This window comes from Polypterus senegalus, chromosome 12, assembly GCF_016835505.1.
Source record: "Polypterus senegalus isolate Bchr_013 chromosome 12, ASM1683550v1, whole genome shotgun sequence".
NCBI lineage: Eukaryota > Metazoa > Chordata > Cladistia > Polypteriformes > Polypteridae > Polypterus > Polypterus senegalus.
Window position 1 is genome coordinate 37,213,519 of NC_053165.1, and position 19,926 is coordinate 37,233,444.

General features: G+C 38.6%; 1 protein-coding gene across 3 annotated transcripts in view; it reads left to right on the top strand.

The window, feature by feature from the left end:
* The window catches only part of nol8 (nucleolar protein 8), a 109,428-nt gene that overhangs the window by 50,558 nt on the left and 38,944 nt on the right, over positions 1 to 19,926 (top strand). For all 3 annotated transcript variants that reach the window (XM_039770852.1, XM_039770851.1, XM_039770853.1), the window contains exons 3-4: positions 4,849 to 4,911; positions 12,485 to 12,563. In XM_039770852.1, the coding sequence (XP_039626786.1) occupies positions 4,849 to 4,911; positions 12,485 to 12,563 (142 nt within the window). The remainder of the gene's footprint in view (positions 1 to 4,848; positions 4,912 to 12,484; positions 12,564 to 19,926) is intronic.

Genomic DNA, 19,926 nt, shown 5'->3' on the forward strand with positions numbered 1-19,926 from the left:
GTAAACAAACAGAAAAAATATATTTTTCTTTAACCACAATTGTCATAGTTATATCGGTAGTTAACACTGCTCTCGGTGCCGGGTCCTTGCTAGGTTCGTCCTAAATAGGATCCACGATCATTTGCACACCTACCAGCAACCGGAATAGTCTGGTTTTATGCCTAAGAGGTCTACCATTGACCGCATCCTGACACTGGGTGTTCTTATGGAGCGCAAACGCAAATATCAGCAGATTTTCTTTGCAGCCTTTGTCGATTTTCACAAAGCTTTCGACTTGGTTGATCAAGCTGCCCTGTGGAACATCCTGAGGGTTCGCAGGATCCCCTTGAGGTTGATGGATATCATGGCTGGCCTGTACACTGGTACTGTGAGTGCTGTGCAGCGTGGAAGCAGGACCTCTGCTTTTTCCCAGTTGATTCTGGGGTTTACCAGGGGTGTGTTCTTGCGCCTACTCTGTTCAGTGCTTGTATGAACTGGGTGTTGGGCAAGGTCTTGAGGTCCAGCGGCTGTGGGGCATCTGTTGGTGAAGAAAGAATAACAGATCTTGACTTTGCTGATGATGCTGTGATCTTCGTGGAGTCAATAGAGGCTCTGATCAGGACCCTCAGGAGTCTGAGTGTGTGGGCTTGCGAGTGTCCTGGATATAAACCAAGATCCAGGCCTTTAATGACCTCTTGGGCAAAGCCATCAGCAGTGTGTCTGTTTGCGGAGAGAGTGTTGACCTTGTAGAGAAGTTTACTTACCTTGGCAGTGACATTCATGTCTCTGGTGACTCTTCCTGTGAAGTTAGTAGACGGATTGGGAGAGCATGGGGAGGTCATGAGGTCGCTGGAAAGGGGTGTGTGGCGCTCCTGATATCTATGCAAAAGGACGAAGGTCCAAGTCTTTACAGTCCTGGTGCTTCCTGTCTTGCTATATGGTTATGAGACATGGACGCTATCCAGTGACCTGAGACGAAGACTGGACTCCTGTGCTACTGTGTCTCTCCGGAAAATCCTTGGGTACCGTTGGTTTGACTTTGTGTCGAATGAGCGGTTGCTCATGGAGTCCTGAATGAGGCACATTACCTGCATTGTGACGGAGCGTCGGTTACGGCACTACGGCCATGTGGTGCGTTTCCCCGAGGGCGATCTGGCTGGTAAGATCCTCTTTGTTGGAGACCTGAGTGGCTGGACCAGGCCAAGGGGTCGCCCACGTAACACCTGGCTGCAGCAGATAGAGGGTCATTTCCAGAGGACGGGACTGGACTGCGTGGCTGCCTGAGGGGTTGCAAATCCCGAGCTGTTTTGCCATGTAGTGGGTGTGGCAACGCACTGTACCAGTGCATGCTCCCCAACTTGACTTGACAATTTTTGTGGTTATATGTGACTAAGTAAAATCGTGGGCTGCACATAAATTAATTGATTCAAACAATTTCTGAAACTTGTTTAGTATGCTGGGGAGTTACAGTGCTGTTGTTATTTCTTTATGTTTTACTATTCTATTAATTGATTGAATTAATTAATGTGTGCCCTATGATTTTACTTAGTCACATATTGAGGGTTAAAGAAAAATGTATTTTTTTCTTTCTAGTGCATTTTTAAGTAAATTCAATAAAATCATTTTATTTTCTTTTTTTTTTTTTTTTTAGCCTCTATTTTTCTGTTTAGACTCTTATCGGATTAGCACTTAGTCGCTGCAGTAAAAAATATTGCTGACAGAGCAGCAAGCTTACTTCCTCACCGTAAGCATCAAGGCTACTCCTTCAAGAGTAAATGAGTAAAGTCATCACACATATTTACCCAATCCACTTACTGGAAGAGGCAACTGGGGCAATCCAATGTGTCTCTCACTTGTATACTCCTATATTACACTATTTTCTCTCTCCGTCGTTGTGTGTGCATTAATTGGAATCGCATAACCATTGATTCAGTGATATTTTCATAATGAAAACGAGAACTAGAACTAAAAATATATTATTTTTAGTTTTACAAGAACGAGAACTGAAATTAAGGCAAACAGAGAAGCTAAAACTAAATAAAAATAAAAATTAGTGATATATGAACAAACTAAAGCAAGAATGAAAATTGAGTAAAATGAAAAAAATAACAATAGCATTTTTGTTCAATCTGTTTCAGGCGCCCTGAGCATTCAGTTAAGTTGCGCTGTTCACTATACGGTGTTCTTGTACATTGGGCTTACTTTAGTCACATGGCGCAACTTCTCTAAAGGACCGTTCTTTGTTTGTTGAGTACATTTGGTTTATTGGGTTGAAGCAGTTAGCACGTGTGGTTGCCGATGGCGAGTTTTACACAGATGTTTGCGGGTAGAAAGCAAGAAAGTACCATGTGGAAATACTTCAATTACAGCGCAGATGATAATAAAAGCAAATGTAGTGTGTGAGAAGAAGAAAAGAGTCTCGGAGTCTCAGTGCAGGATCTACTGAGTCAGTACTTAGTGGAAGTCCAGCACTTCTCTGCCACCATGACTGCACTTCAGTACAGGGACGTGAGATTGGGGAGGCATGAAAAGTAAAAACAACTAATAATGATAACATAAAATAAATTTGTCCACTGGTCTGTGCTATACATTTGTTTTCTGTATGATTCCAATAATTTTAATCATTTTTTACCATCAAAATCGCTGAATTTGCACATTTCCTGATCAAATACAAGGGATAAACACGAGGTGCCTTAGTGATGAGCGGGGCCTGAGCTCAGACTGCGCTATCCCTCACACAGTGGGGAATTCAATTGGTGCGTGCCTGTTGCTGTCTCTCTGTGTGTCGTCAGTATAATGTTTGCAGACACGTTTATTATACACCCTGACTTTCCACAGTCTGGCTAATATCTTTAATGAATGTGTGTGACATATCTAGTCTTGCTGATCGGACATAAAACCACAGTGAAAAGGCACAAGGTAAGGCAGACAGTACCGTGCTGCACTGGAGGGGCCAGATGTGAACCCAATGGGTGCTTGTTGCTGCTGTTCTTCTACACAGACGTGCCAATAAGTTAGCGATATCAGAAAGTCAAGTGCACTACAGCAGTCCGTTTATTTTTATTTTTTCTTCCAACTTCAAAATGGAAGATTAAGACTTTTAAAACTAAAGGAAGACAAGGCGGACTTTTACAAGAATTTGACAGAGATCTTTGTGGAGAAGGATAGACACATAGACTTCATTTACAAATAAAAGTGAGACCATAAACGGTTTTCAAGTTCGTAAAAAATGGGATCAGACTAAGAAAAAAAATACAATACCTGTATTTTAAAGACTAAATTTTGACCTTAAATAAAATATTCGTTTGCTTTTCTTGTTATCCTTTTGTTGAACAGTCTGTATTAAAATTGACTAAAGCATAAGAATTAAAATCTTTTAAAAACAACTAAATAATACAAACAAGGTCAAAATTGAAATCAGTTTTTTGTACACCACTCTATAATTTGTATTGAATAAGTATAAAATGTGTAATTGAAACGGCAAATTTAGAACATATGGAGAGTGAGGAGCAAATACGCTCTCTCCGCTTTCTTTCACCGTTATAAATGTAACATTCTTTCTTAGCCACATATGTGTGTAAAGAATGCTGATGATATATTAAACATAATCAGTGGTCCATGTGCACACTGCCAATCGAATAGTGAATAAGATATGGGTTCATATATTTGTAAATCTGATTCTGAAGGAGTCAGTGCCTCACAAACCTCACCACACATCACTGTTTCAATTCTAGCAGCAGAAATCATTAACATACAGTCGTGCTGGTGCCCCTCATAGTGCCAAGGACCTTGTCTGTGTACCTGCATTATAGGCAAATATTTTAACTATGTGGCTATCTATGCAATGGATGTCGTTGCGGCATGAACAAATCTCTCGAAATGCGTTCTTGTTTAAAGCTTAACAGCAACGTGCTTACACAGACTGGTTTCTTGGGTTGAAACATTTGATCTTGCTGACTGTACTCATTAGGCCACTTAATCTGTTTGATCATTGATAGTCAAGTTGTGTTTAACGGCATTATGAACTGTGAGTGTATTTTGTTGACTGAAACATAACTTGCGTTGAAATATGTGTAGGCCAGCATTTGTGGTCTTGCACCAGAAAAAAAAACTAAAATTGTACTAATATTATATTAAAAGGCCAGACCTAAATAACATAAAAAATAACATTTTAAACACAGAACTAAATAAAAATAAAACTTGTTGACTCCACTGAAAACTAGAACGAAATAAAAATTAATTTTATAAGATAAAAACTAAAATTAATATCAGAACTGAAATATCACTGCATTGATTAGGGCGAAATTTGTTACATAATTGCATTGGTTTTGAGAGATTATTGTATTGTCAACGAGACTGAACATGTATGAAACATTTGAAGAAATTCACTTTGGCAAAAGTGGGTGTAAAATCAAAAAAAAGGTTTGACCCAGACAGAGGTGTCAAGTTACATAAAATCATTTGAAAAAAAACAAAAGTGTTTCTACTAAGTAAGAGAGATCTTATCTGACATTAGGAAGAGAGCACTCCACTTTCATTGCTTACAGGCAGTCCATGTGCCTACAGGCATAGGAGTTCTCATATTGCTTAGCATTAAAAGGAGCTGCTTCCCTTTGTAGTCTGAACATTACGGATTCTCTGTCAGTACTGGTACTAACCACATGCACATGTCTGAACTGGGATGTATTGTGCTGCAATTCTATGACAAAACAACTACCCTTGGCTGTGAAATGCTACAAGCATGTTAGTCATATCCATTTATTGAGTTTTAAGAAAAAAAGTTTTTAATATTGTATATAATATGAAAGCATTATTGATTAATTTAGCAATGTCCTTTTCCTTTTTTTTCTTCTTTTTTATCATATTCAGGAATTCCTGTGAAAACATTTGGATATTTGAATATAACCACTACAACTGTAGAACTCCATAAGTGTAAGTTTGCTTCAGTATGTGATGCTAAGTATTACATTTAAAGTAGAATAATGCTATGGTAATTTAATATTTTCTGCAGTCATATAAACAATTGCATTTGAGTGTCAGTCAAATCCTAATATGTTAACTATGAAACAATTTATCTTTACCTGCATAAATGCTGCAACAGTGTATTGTTACAGTGCATCCGGAAAGTATTCACAGCGCATCACTTTTTCCACATTTTGTTATGTTACAGCCTTATTCCAAAATGGATTAAATTCATTTTTTCCTCAGAATTCTACACACAACACCCCATAATGACAACGTGAAAAAAGTTTATTTGAGGTTTATGCAAATTTATTAAAAATAAAAAAACTGAGAAATCACATTTACTTAAGTATTCACAGCCTTTGCTCAATACTTTGTCAATGCACCTTTGGCAGCAATTACAGCCTCAAGTCTTTTTGAATATGATGGCACAAGCTTGGCACACCTATCTTTGGCCAGTTTCGCCCATTCCTCTTTGCGGCACCTCTCAGGCTCCATCAGGTTGGATGGGAAGCGTTAGTGCACAGCCATTTTCAGATCTCTCCAGAGATGTTCAATCGGATTCAAGTCTGGGCTCTGGCTGGCCCACTCAAGAACATTCACAGACTTGTCCTGAAGCCACTCCTTTGATATCTTGGCTGTGTGCTTAGGGTCATTGTCCTGCTGAAAGATGAACCGTTGCCCCAGTCTGAGGTCAAGAGCGCTCTGGAGCAGGTTTTCATCCAGGATGTCTCTGTACATTGCTGCAGTCATTTTTCCTTTTATCCTGACTAGTCTCCCAGTTCCTGCCACTGAAAAACATCCCCACAGCATGATGCTGCCACCACCATGCTTCACTGCAGGGGTAGTATTGGCCTGGTGATGAGCGGTGCCTGGTTTCCTACAAATGTGACACCTGGCATTCACACCAAAGAGTTCAATCTTTGTCTCATCAGAACAGAGAATTTTGTTTCTCATGGTCTGAGAGTCCTTCAGGTGCCTTTTGGCAAACTCCAGGCAGGCTGCCATGTGCCTTTTACTAAGGAGTGGCTTCCATCTGGCCGCTCTTACCATACAGGTCTGATTGGTGGATTGTTGCAGAGATGGTTGTCCTTCTGGAAGGTTCTCCCCTCTCCACAGAGGTCCTCTGGAGCTCTGACAGAGTAACCATCGGGTTCTTGGTCACCTCCCTGACTAAAGCCCTTCTCCCCCGATCGCTCAGTTTAGATGGCCGGCCAGCTCTAGGAAGAGTCCTGGTGGTTTCGAACTTGTTCCACTTATGGATGATGGAGGCCACTGTGCTCAAAGCAGCAAAAATTTTTCTGTAACCTTCCCCAAATTTGTGCCTCAAGACAATCCTGTCTCGGAGGTCTACAGATAATTCCTTTGACTTCATGCTTGGTTTGTGCTCTGATATGAACTGTCAACTGTGGGACCTTATATAGGCAGGTGTGTGCCATTCCAAATCATGTCCAATCAACTGAATTTACCACAGGTGGACTCCAATTAAGCTGCAGAAACATCTCAAGGATGATTAGGGGAAACAGGATGCACATGAGCTCAATTTTGAGCTTCATGGCAAAGGCTGTGAATACTTATGTGCTTTCTCAATTTTTTTATTTTTAATAAATTTGCAAAAATCTCAAGTAAACTTTTTTCACGTTGTCATTATGGGGTGTTGTGTGTAGTATAGTATTCTGAGGAAAAAATTAATTTAATTCATTTTGGAATAAGGCTGTAACATAACAAAATGTGGAAAAAGTGATGTACTATGAATACTTTCCGGATGCACTGTATATTGGTGAACACATTAAATAGAAGTTTATAGAGGACTTAAACATCTTTTCAAAACTAGTGCAATATAGATTGTACAGTATGTGCTTGCTTAAACTTTGGATGGATAAAGATATGTAGTACTTTACAAAAATAATTGTGTAAGCATCATGTCTTGAACATTAAAAAAGCAAGTAAAATGCACTCATCAGCCACAACATTAAAACCAACTGCTTAATATTGTGTATGTTCTCCTCGTGCCAAAAAAGCAGTTCTGATCTATCGAGGCATGGACTCCACAAGATCTCTGAAACTGTCATGTTGTATTTAGCACCAAGATGATAGCAGCAGATCCTTTAAGTCTCTGTAAGTTGTCAGGTGGGGCCTTGATGGATCAAACTTTTTCTTCCAGCACTTCCCACAGATGCTCAATGTGTTCATATCTTTGTAATTTGGAGGTCAAATCAACACCTTGAACTCTTTTTCAGGTTTCTCAAACCATTCCTGAACAATATTTGCAGTGTGGCAGGGCCCATTACCTTGCTGAAAGAGGCCACTGCCATAAGGGTGTACCGTTGGCATGAAGGTGTATATATATAGTCTGCAACAATCTTTAGGTGGGTGGTACATGTTAGAGTAACATCCAAATGAATGCCATAATCAAGGGTTCTCAGCAGAACATTTCACAGAGCATCACACTCTCTCCGCTGTTTTGCCTTCTTCCAATTGTGCATCCTGTTGCCATCTCTTCCCCAGATAAACATTGCACATACCCCCAGTCATTCACATGATCTAAAAGAAATTGTGATTCATCAGACTAGGCCACCGTCTTTCCTTGCTGTATGTTCTGACACTCATGTGACCATTGTTGGTGTTTTGGTGGTGGACAAGGATCAGCATGCGCAGTCTGACTGGTCTGTAGCTATGCAGCTCCTGTACATTGCACTGTGTATTTTGACACCTATCTCTCATGGCCAGTATTAAGTACAGTAGCTCTTCTGTGGGTTAAGACGAGACTAGCTCGCCTTCACTGCGAACACATATCCGTGAGTCTTGGGCACTCATGTCCTGTCATAAGTTCATGGGTTGTCCTTCCTTGGACCACTTATGGTAGGTGCTAACCACTGCATACACCCCAAAAGAAATGTTGTTTTGTAGATGGTCTGACGCAGTCATCTAGCAGTCACAGTTTGACTAATGTCAAAGTCATTTAGATCCTTATGCTTGCCCAGTTTTCAGCTTCCAATACATCATCTTGAAGAACTGACTGTTCACTTGCTGTCTAATATATATCTCACTCCTTTACAGATGCCATTGAAACAAGATAATCAATGTTATTAATTTCACCTCTCAGTGGTTTTAATGTTGTACAGCAACATTTATTTGTTTAGCATATTTTCACACAGTGTAGCTGAAAGTGTTGTAGTTGATTATTGCATGCTATTTGACAGTTTGTGTACTTCAGGGAAGGATATGCTAACCACTGAAGGCACATATGCTCATAGTTGAATTTGCAAAGCATCCTTCCCATCTCATGTGGTGTTATAAGAAACACTTGGAGAAAAAAAGTAAGGTAATGAAATTGAGTTTGAGCAATCTCAATAAGTGATTATATATTCAAGGTGTGTGTTACTGTTTGCAAAATTCATAAACAACTCGGAGGAAACCTTTTATATGTGCTTTGAAGGAAAAAATTTATTTATATGTGGAAGGAAACCAGTATTGACATTCAAATATATGGTTGTAGTTTCAAGTTGCTTAACATGTATAGTACTTCCTTGTGATGTGTGATATGCAAATTCCAACAGACACTGACATGGCTGGGAGTAAACCTTTTTAAATACCTGTAGCAGGCATCTTTAAAAGGCATCAATATAATGCTGTGCATGTTGCAACATGCTTGTGCATAGCATGTGTCTCCTTGCCACATTGCCACATGCAATCTTGGTATATTGCACTTTCCACAGAGTGCACAGAGTCCACATTCATCACATACTATTTTATCAAAACACATGCTCTTCAGCAGCCAGTTAGCTTGAAGAAATGTCATAAATAAAGATCAGAATTGCCACAAATATTATTGAAAACAAAAAAGCTACCCACATAACTGTAATTGATTATGTAGAAAAACAAAAAACTGCCATTCAGCACATCTCACAATTGTAACCAGTAACTAAGATAAAGTAAAATATACATATTCACCTGATATTTTGAACAATCACTGCGTATATGATTTGCTTAAATAAGGATACGGTATGTAAAAGCATTGTGAGGTTTGCCTCACCCTTGTTACGTGTACCTATTACTGACCACTTAAACAAATGACAAAAACACAACTACAGTTCTAGAAAAAATGTTTTTTGTTGGAGATACCTAATCCAGCTCACTACATAAACAATTTTTCTCAAAAAAGTTAACATGATCCTCCATTTTCCAACACAACTGAATACCTAACTTTTTGGGGCAAAATTTTATGCTAAAAGGCCACAACTGTACATACATATGTTTTTCCTTCTTAGATTACTTAATATATATTATGCTTTATGTGACTATATATTGTATAACCAAAGACTGGAATTAAAGAAATATTTAAAGGTATGTGGCCTTCAGTTTCTATCAATTTAAAGTAATATGTATGGCCTTATGTATGTGCATATACCAAAAAGAACTGCATCTGTTTAAAAAAATAAAAATAAAAAAAAACCACAAAACAAGCCTTTTTGTTGTATGGTGTTAGAATCAAACATTGTCAATAGCTGGACCTGGGAGGGGATGAGATATGTTTAAATGATATACAGTGCCCTCCATAATGATTGGAACAAAGACACTTGACATACCCCAATTCTCCACAGTTTAAAATTACAAATCAAACAATTCAATTGTGATTGAAATGCACATTGCAAACTTCAGGGTATTTGCGTACATTTTGGTCAAATCATGCAGAAATTACAACACCTTTCAAACATGATCCTCCCCCATTTCAAGGCACCATAATATGTAGAACAATTGGCATCACAAGTATTTTTAACTGCTAAGGTGTATTTCATTGCTTCATTAACACAAGCATAAGATACGCTTTTCTACCCTTTGGAGTGTGTAGTTACCACTGTTCAACATTACAAGAGCTGTGTCAATGAAAGCCATTTATGATACTGAAAACAAAGGATAAAACCTTTTAGAGACATCAGTAAAACCTTTGGATTACCTAACTCAACTGTCTGGAATATCATTAAGAAGAAAGAATATGTGGTGAGCTCCGTAATCGCAAAGTTAATGGTAGGCCAAGAAAGATTTCCACTGCTGATGACAGAAGGATTCTCATTCTGGTAAAGGAAAAGTCCTAAACGCTTGTCTGGGTAATCAGAAGCAATCCTCAAGAGGCAGATGTGTTTGTGTCAGTTACTATCCACAGACAACTTCATAAACAGAAATACAGAGGCTACAATGCAATTTGCAAACCCCTAGTTAGTCACATAAACATGATGGCCAGATTACAGTTTGTGAAAAAGTCCTGAAAAGAGCCTGCAGAATTCTGGAAAGAGGTTAGGTGGACAGACAAGACAAAGGTGAACCTGCATCAGACTACTGGCATGAGTAAAATGTGGTGACGAGAAAGGAACTGTCCAAGATTCAACACATATCCCCTCACCTGGTAAATATTGTGGGGCGTGTAATGACACAGATAATGCCACATTTCTCTTCATTGATGATGTAATTGCTGACTGCAGTCGCAATTCTGAGGTGTATAGAAAACATCTTTTCTGCACAAGTTCCAGTATATACCTCCAAACGCCTTGGACTGTGCTTCATCCTACAAGATAATGATTCCAAACATACAGTACTGCTAAGGCAACACATGTGTTTTTCAAAGGTAATTTTTTTCTTTAATTCTTAAATGACCAAGTCAGTCACACAATTTAAATCCAACTGAGCATGCCTTCTGTATCTTTTAGAGAAAATGTAAGGGAACAAGCAGAAGCTGAAGATGCCTGTATTTCAAACTTAGTAAAGCATCACAAGAGAAGAAGATACTGTGCACCTGGTGATGTCTTTGAATTGCAGACTTGAAGCAGTCATTGCATGCAAGGGATATGCAACAAACTACTAAATATGACTTCTTTAATATACCTGCCATTGCTACATCCCAAACATGGTGATGTCCTGAAATGGGGGGACCAATTATAAAAAGTGTTGTCATTTCTACAAATCATGTGACCAAAATATATGCAAATACCCTTAAATTAAGTCTGAAATTGGCACTTTAATCACGTTTGAATTATTTGATTTGTCATTTTAAACTGCGGAGTAGAGATGTAAATAAAGGAAAAATGTGTTTTTGTCCCAAATATAAAGGGCACTATAAAACAACTGTTTTGGATAACAGTGTTATGTAACATGATTATTAAAATTAAGTGTGCATGTCAGAGCAGCACATTCATCCAGTTGTTATGTTGCTTCCTCAGAGCTCCAGAATCATGTGTTCTAATCTCAGCTCAAGCACTGTTGTATGAAATCTGCATGCTCTCCAGTTACTCTGGACTGATATGTTCATTGATTTGTTTTAGTTCATGCTGTCATGCAAACAAAATATCTGTATTCAAATCAGTGTTGCCATGAGTAAAATACACCCCTTATTTGAATAGATTACAGTAGCCATATCACATAAGCTTCAGAAGAGGTCATCCACATGACGCTAAGTATATTTGGGCCCGGCCAGTACTTCGATGGGATACCTTCCACGAAAAGCTTGGGTTGCTGCTAGAAGAGATGTTGGTGAGACTAGCAGGGGGTACATAGTTGGTGGAATATATGTGGTTCCCAGTGCCCTATTGCAGCGATGGGAACACTTTGCTATAATATGCCTCTCTCCTTCAGATGATCCGTAAAACGAAGGTCCTGACTCTCTGTGGTCATTAAAGATCCCTGAGCATCTTTCAAAAAGAGTAGGGTTTATCCCAGTGCCCTGGCTAGATCGCCATCTATAGCCTAGTTATTTAGGCCCCCTAACCACCCCCTGTTTCTCACTGGCTATCTCTCTGTCTCACCACATAATAGCTAATCCATGGTGAATGAATATATTGGCACAGTAATGGCTTCTGTTGCATCATCCGGGTGGTTGTTACACATTGGTGGTGATTGAAGTGGTTTCCCCTGTCCAAGTGCTTTGAGTAGTTAAAAAAATCGCTATATAAATAATTAACTACTATTATTATTGTTATTTGTGCAATTGCACCCTTTGTTTATTTCTCAAAATAGAGATACACTGAACTTTCTGGTTCAGGGTGATGGCAGAATTCAACATATTATGAAAACTTCACTCTAAAGTAGGAAATTATATTGGCAAGTACTATTGTATATCAGAGAAGATGAAACAAATGGCACTGTGTATGGCATAGTAGAGTTCAGGGTTTAAAAAGAGGAATTCATTTAAACAAGGGTATTAAAAAGTAGCAAAAAAGATAATTTGGCAGCAAAGCAGCTATTTATCGTGCATATATGTAAGTACAGTATGCAATTGTTATTTCTCCCATTTTTCATGTTATCAATATCCAAGGTATTTTTTCTTTAACATTCCTATAATGGAAAAATCCTGAAACCTGGATGTTAATTTTGTTTTCTTTTTCATATTAGTATTGGTAATACATCATTTCTGGTAAATTTTTGTGTAAAGATTAATGTCATTAAGTCTTCAGATAAAATAGGTCCATGTCAGTAATGCAATAATCAAAGCTGCATTTGCAGGGGTCATTTATAATATTCTTTATGCTTTCTGTGCTTTGCTGTTGTATAGGCCTGTCTATTTTAAATAAAACGAAGTGGAAGGGTGAAACATTACAAATTGAGATGGCAAAAGAAAGTTTCCTACAAAGGTAAGTATTAATAACACTTTTTGTTCATTTGCTACATATGACTGGTGTATGCATTATATTAAAACAGTGCAGTAGCCCTTCATTCTGCCAGAAAACTGAGTATAGAAAGATAATTGCTAAAGTCATTTCTTGCTGCAACCCTAGGAAATTGGTGAATGAATGGTTTATTTTCTCATCTACACAGTGCAGTCTATTACCAATTGCCTTTCTATACAGATGTAAAGTCTACTTTAGTACTGCCTAAAGTAAGATATGAAATTAACATTACTCAGCCTCTTTGCCTCAAAAATGCATACAGGGTAAATGGATGATAAGCGTCCTTCCACCTGCTTAATCTCACCTCCTTCCCTTTAATAGGGGAAATAGTGATTGTGTGTGAGGTGCCTCTGCACAATGAAGCAAAGCCCGTTCCGATTTTGTATGTTCAATATGTAGGTTCACTGCCAGTTCACATTTGTTCAAGAAGTAAAATGATGCAACTCTTGTTTCCTCTACAGCCCAGGATAAGATTTTACATGTTAGTAGGTCAATGTCACTTAAAACCCATTTTTAATGGTGAAAGTGACCCACCACCAGAGGTGGGTAGAGTAGCCAAAAATTGTACTCAAGTAAGAGTAGCGTTACTTCAAAATAATATTACTCAAGTAGAAGTAAAAAGTAGTCGTCCAAAAAATTAAGAGTAAAAATGTATTTGGTGAAAAGATAACTCAAGTACTGAGTAACTGTTTGATCATAATAAATTATTTAAAAAAAATATAAAATAATGTGCAAATTCTGCTATTTCCAAATAATAAAATAAAAAATTAGTAAAAATAAATAACACCTTTACAGAATAAAGATGCACAAATAACACAAAGTTCCAAATCTCAGTTTTTCACAACAAAGCTTTTGAAGCCAGTACCTACAGTAGGTAAAATGTATGTTTGAACAGTGCAAACTACTTACGGTGACAATATATACTGTACACTGACAGTATAATACTGCATATTCACTTGCCCTCCAAATAGCACAGATGATAGAAAATAACATTAGAACAAGGCAGCTTGCTCACGTACAAGAAGTCTCACTTTACCTTGACTGTCTGTGCATGTTTGGTTAAAACGTGCTTGTTCTTCACTCAGTGAAGTGATGGTTAAGCTTCAGCAGGATTTGGCTCTCATTTTTCATGTACTTGGTTTGCGAAAGTGTTTTGAAAGATGAACTAAAATTTTTAATACATTTTGACTCGATAAACGAGCGAGGTCTTGCAATACGAGTAGTCCATATACGCTTTGTCTGCCGAGCGTCACGTGATCACAACTGAGATGATGGTTCTTCTCTCTCTCTCATTGCGGGATTGTGGGCAATTGTCAGTCGGTGTGCCTCACTCATATAGTCAACATCTGTACGACCATATATTGATTACTACGGCATTGTGACCACGTGTGTGTGATGTGATGTGTGAGTCCCAGTCTTGAACCCCAAAACACAAAGCTGAGTCTCAATACTTTATTCTTTACTAGCAAAATACCCGCACTTTGCAGAGGAGAAGTAGTGTGTTAAAGAAGTAATGAAAAAAAGGAAACATTTTCAAAATAACGTAACATGATTGTCAATGTAATTGTTTTGTCACTGTTGTGAGTGATGAGTGTTGCTGTCATATATATATATATATATATATATATATATATACATATATATATACATATATACACATATATATACACACACACACACATATATATATACACTAGCAGAATACCCACGCTTCGCAGCAGAGAAGTAGTGTGTTAAAGAATGTACGAAAAAAAAAAGGAAAAATTTTAAAAATAATGTAACAAGGTTGTTAAAGTGATTGTATTGTCATAGATATGAGTGTTGTTCTCATATCTATCTATATATATATATATATATCTATATATATATCTATATATATATATCTATATATATATATCTATATATATATATATATATATATATACCGCTTGGCAGCGGAGAAGTAGTGTGTTAAAGAAGGAAAGAGAAAGAAAAGGAAACATTTTGAAAATAACGTAACATGATTGTCAATGTAATTGTTTTGTCACTGTTATGAGTGTCGCTGTGATATATATATATAGCAAAATACCCGCGCTTCACAGCGATGTCATGTGTTAAAGAAGTTCTGAAAAAGAAAAGGAAACATTTTAAAAATAATGTAACATGATTGTCAAAGTAATTGTTTTGTGTATTTGGCGGCAGCGTCACGAAGTTGTTTTCGGCAGCTGCATCAGAAAATGTACCACGACGTCTGACACGCCTCCTTTTTACTGTTTTCTCACAGCTTGGATTGCTGCTGTCATATATACACACATACATACATACATATATACATATATACACATACATATATACATATATACACATACATATATACACATACATATCTTCATATCTACATATCTATATACATATCTACATATACACATATATATATACATATCTACATATACACATATATATACATACATACCTATCTACATCATATATACACACACATACATACATACACACACACAAATTATATATGTGTGTGTATGTATGTGTGTGTGTGTGTGTGTGTGTATATATACACATACATATACTTGTGTGTATGTTTGTATGTGTCTATATGTGTGTGTGTATAGGTTTGGTCACTGAGTGCAAGGGAAAAATAATAAATTATAGTCTATAAGTTATTAAACAGTAAAACATTAACGTTTTAAGAAGTACAGGTACATTGAAATTACATTTTCTATGTGAACGTTCAAATTTGTGCCTCTGGTAATGTGCCTTACCGGCATTTAACAGTCGCGGTGGGTCTTGTGTAGACTGGTGAGACGTCCCCGCCATTAATCGGCTGTGATGGCACTGTCAGTCCTCCACTCCTGTGCGTGTCTTCATAATCCGAGCTGAGGACCTCATAATCGTATACGTGCAAAAGAAAGTGTGAATTGCCTTAATATTATTTTGCCGTGGTGTAGAAAAGGGGTCCCGTGTTTGCACTTGTCTGGGCTATAGCGCAGGGGGAGGATGAAAAAAATTAAAAGTGTTCACTTTGACTTAAGGCAGAAGCGCAGTCAGCGTCTCAAAGGCCAGCACAGCTATGCAAGCGCGCTGGCTGCTCGACTTTTGCTGGGCAGGAGACCCCAGTTTTTGCAGACACGTTCATGATATCAAAAGTCTCAGCGCTCTTTGGAGGTCATTCATATATATATATATATATATATATATATATATATATATAGCAAAATACCCGCCTGCAGCGGAGAAGTAGTGTGTTAAAGAAGTAATGAAAAAGAAAAGGAAACATTTTAATAATAACGTAACATGATTGACATTGTCATGAGTGTTGCTGTCATATACGGTATATGCCTGCCTAAATAAGTCACCCTCGCTTTGCTCTTACTTTTTTACCGTTCATTTAATCATGGCTAGTGGTGGAAAAATTATAAAATGGAAGGAGGATGGCTTTACCAAAACAATTATTGGTGGCGAATCGATTATTCATAAAGCTTGAATTGGTGATCTGTTTTTCTGTGTTAACCTCATATTTTTTCATACTTCTTCTCAAACTAAGGTGGTGCGAGGGTAAAATGAAACACCACCCTGACCATCTCATCTTCCTCTGCATAAGCACAATCCTTCAAACTTGAGTATTTAGCGGCAGTGTTTTTATTGGATTGCCGCTGACGGACGGCCTTATAATGGGCAGGCACTAAATTACGTGGGAGTCGTAACTCCGCCTCCCACAGGCATTGAGCAGAAGTCTATTATAGTATATGGACGAAAAAATAGGTTCCAGTTATGACCATTACGCGTAAAATTTTGAAATGAAACCTGCCCAACTTTTGTAAGTAAGCTGTAAGGAATGAGCCTGCCAAATTTCAGCCTTCTACCTACACGGGAAGTTGGAGAATTAGTGATGAGTCAGTCAGTGAGTGAGTCAGTGAGGGCTTTGACTTTTATTAGTATAGATACCATCTTTATTCAGCTTGAAACAGGAACAGTGTGGTTATTTATTGTAGCGGGATCTGCCACTCTCCTATACACAGACACAGCAGTCAGGCAGGGTCATGCCCAGCTTAGTGGCCAAGTAATACTGTGCCCTGCGCATTTATAATGTTCCTTGTTCCTTGTATCACCCATCAACGGCAGGTGCTTATAGCTGACCACAACCTTTTCGGATTCACTTTTACGGCAAAATGCTACGGTGCTGGGTGCATGCGGTTGCTTCGGGACACTCTTCTGCGTGTTTTGTCCCGTTGGGTGAAATCCCACAAGAGTTTCGAAACTCGCTTACACCAGTCATGATTCTTTTCAAAGGTAAAGTGCAGGTTAATTTGTTTTATGTATTTTTACTTTATATTTTGTATTAATCATTTGTATATGAATAGTTTTGGGTTGTGGAATGAATCATCTGATTTTCCATTATTTCTTATGGGGAAATTTGCTTTGATATACTAGTGCTTTGGATTGCGAGCACGTTTCCAGAACAAATTATGTTCACAAACCGAGGTTCCACTTGTATTCTTTCTTTCCCTGTCCGCTGTCTGTGAGGAGTTTATGCCGCTATGCCGCCACAGTTTGTGTGGTCATGTGACTGCATGGCTACGTCTGATTTGTGAAACAGAGCCTTGTGATTATTGTTGCTACGTCTGATTGGTGAAATAGAGTCTTGTAATTATTATTGCTACGTCTGATCGGTGAAACAGTCATGCAGTAGATCCACTGGTGGCTTCTCTCTGGCAAAAATATAGGGTATCTAATTTTCTAATGGAAAAAAAGTATGTGGAGTAAGAGTAGCATTTCTTCTTCACAAATGTACTGAAGTTAAAGTAAAAAGTATGGTGCAGTAAAACTACTCTTATAAGTACAATTTTTTTTTTAAAGTTACTCAAGTAAATGTAACTGAGTAAATGTAACTTGTTACTACCCACATCTGCCCACCACCCACACAGAATGGCCTCATAGTGCCTCATTCCATACTGTTTTTGCATCCAAAATTCTTTACGATCAACAACATTAAACCTGAACCTACCCATTTAATATTTCACCAGATAAACTATGATTAATATTTGTTGTGTGTGTGATACATAATGGTGTGTTTGTGTGTATGAAATTCATTCCACATCACAAAACAACTGTCAACACTAGCAGCATTAAAGGGAAAAGAGAACAGTGTGAGCCACACAAGGCCACAGTGCCATCAGATGTGCTACATTGAGTTTTGAATTATATTTAATCATGTCACAGAGGAATAAAAATACTGCATCATTTTTAGATCCTAATCAAACAACTGTGTGTCTATGACCTTACTGATAAAATGTTTTACTGCAGTGTAAATTAATGGAGGAAATTAAAAGATTTTTTTTTTAAATTGTGCATTTACTGTCACATAGACATTAGCTGGAATGGATTTTTCCATTACAGTGATCCCTCGCTATATCACGCTTCGACTTTCGCGGCTTCACTCTATCGAGATTTTTTTCTCATACACGCTTACGTCACTACACATGCGCTTTCTGAGAACTTTTATCTAAGCCCTACGATGGCTCCTAAACAAAATTATGTCTCTTGAAATAATTAATGTTGATGGAGTACAAATGCCTCACCGTGTAGTAAATATCAGGGGGGAGAGTGCTTGCTTATTCTCATCTATAGCTTATTTAGTGCATGAAACTCCGTCTTTAGCGGTACAGATTCGGGCTGACATTGTACGACTTTGGACAGGCATTTGAGGGGATAAAAAAAAACTTAGGTTTTCGGGAGATGTTACGAATGGGCACTTTGTTCTCATTCCCTACACTTACATACCTGATGTACACATGGAGCGCACAAAAATTGAGGATAAAAGGCGAGTGTGCCTAGTAATATGATATTTGTAACGTCTAATGTCTTATTTTCTCTTATTTTGTCTAATATATTGGGTAATACGAGTCTAATGGTGACTAAAGGGTGTTATTTCATGTCTAGAGGGCTCTAATAATGTTAAAAAACGTATTTAGAAGGTCGTAAACAGGTTTTCTATACTCTAACTGCGAAAATATTCGATTTATAAATAAAGAATCCTACTTCGCGAAAATTCATTTATCACGGTAGAGTCTGGAACGGATTAACCGTGATAAACGCGGGTTCACTGTATTAGTCTTTTCCACATCACAGCATGGCTATTAACAGAATGCTTGCAGTGAAGTAGGCCTTAAATTCTTAACACATCAATTTGGAAGATAGAAAAGAGAAATGATACTTTATATCTTGTTAATAGTATAATTGAAATGACTTGACTGTTTATTTACTTACGGGTAGTCCCCAAGTTACAGACATCCAACATACGACTTACAAACGGGACCGCAGCTGCTCCTTCATCTGTCTTGGGGGACGTGACACAGGCTCCTCAGTAACTGCCGCTACATCATCTTCGGCCTGGGGATGCTGCAAGTGGTATCTGGACAGAGGCTGGAGTGGGGTGATTTCACTGCTCGCGCAATGTAGTGTCCCTCAAGCAGCTCCAGTTGATGAATGGGATGGTGGGGGCCGCACCCCATTCATTCTGAGTGGGCGGCTGGGTGCACGGCAAGCACTGATCCAGGGTCCATAGTCACGGGGCCACAGCTACCGCTCGTGTGCAGGGATGGAGACTTGATGGGGCGGTTAGCTGCCCACCCACCACGCCGCCACAGCTACTGCTCCTGACTGGACGAAGACTGGATGGGACGGAGGTGGGTGTTTCACTGCCCGCCCACCACACAGCCTTGCAGTGTCCCTTGAACGGCTGCCCCGTTCGTTCTCGGTGGGCGGCTGGTGATGCTGCAAGCAGTGACTCGGTTATGGCTGAACAGAGGCCATTGAGGGAGAATGGGGCAGCATTGTAGTGTGCCTCGGGTGGCTGCCTGTTGAATGGGTGTGGTGATGGGTGATTCACTACCCGCCTTTGGCTGCACCCTGTTCATTCTCAGTGGGCGGATGCTGCAAGCAGCATACTCTATGCAAGTGGAGGTGACTGTGTGGTGGGAAAATGGTGAACCTCTCCTCACCGTACCCATTCATTCTCAATAGCAAGCCTGCTTGTACTGTTATGTACATAGCAGGAAGTTATCTTTCGTCAGTACACCAGACGTGCTGGCGAGTGGTGCCTTCCTGCTGTGATAGCGTGTACAGTGCTGTGCAGAAGAGCTCATCTTAACCTTTTGTCTTCACCCTTAAACAATGTCTCTGAAACAAATCTGATGCAAGTGCTGGTGATGCAGCAAATAAGAGAAAACCCATCACCATGGAAAATAAAGTAGAAATAATAAAAAGGTCAGAGACAGGTGAAACTCCATCGTTCATTGGCAGAGCACTTGGTTATAGTCGGTCAAGAACAGCA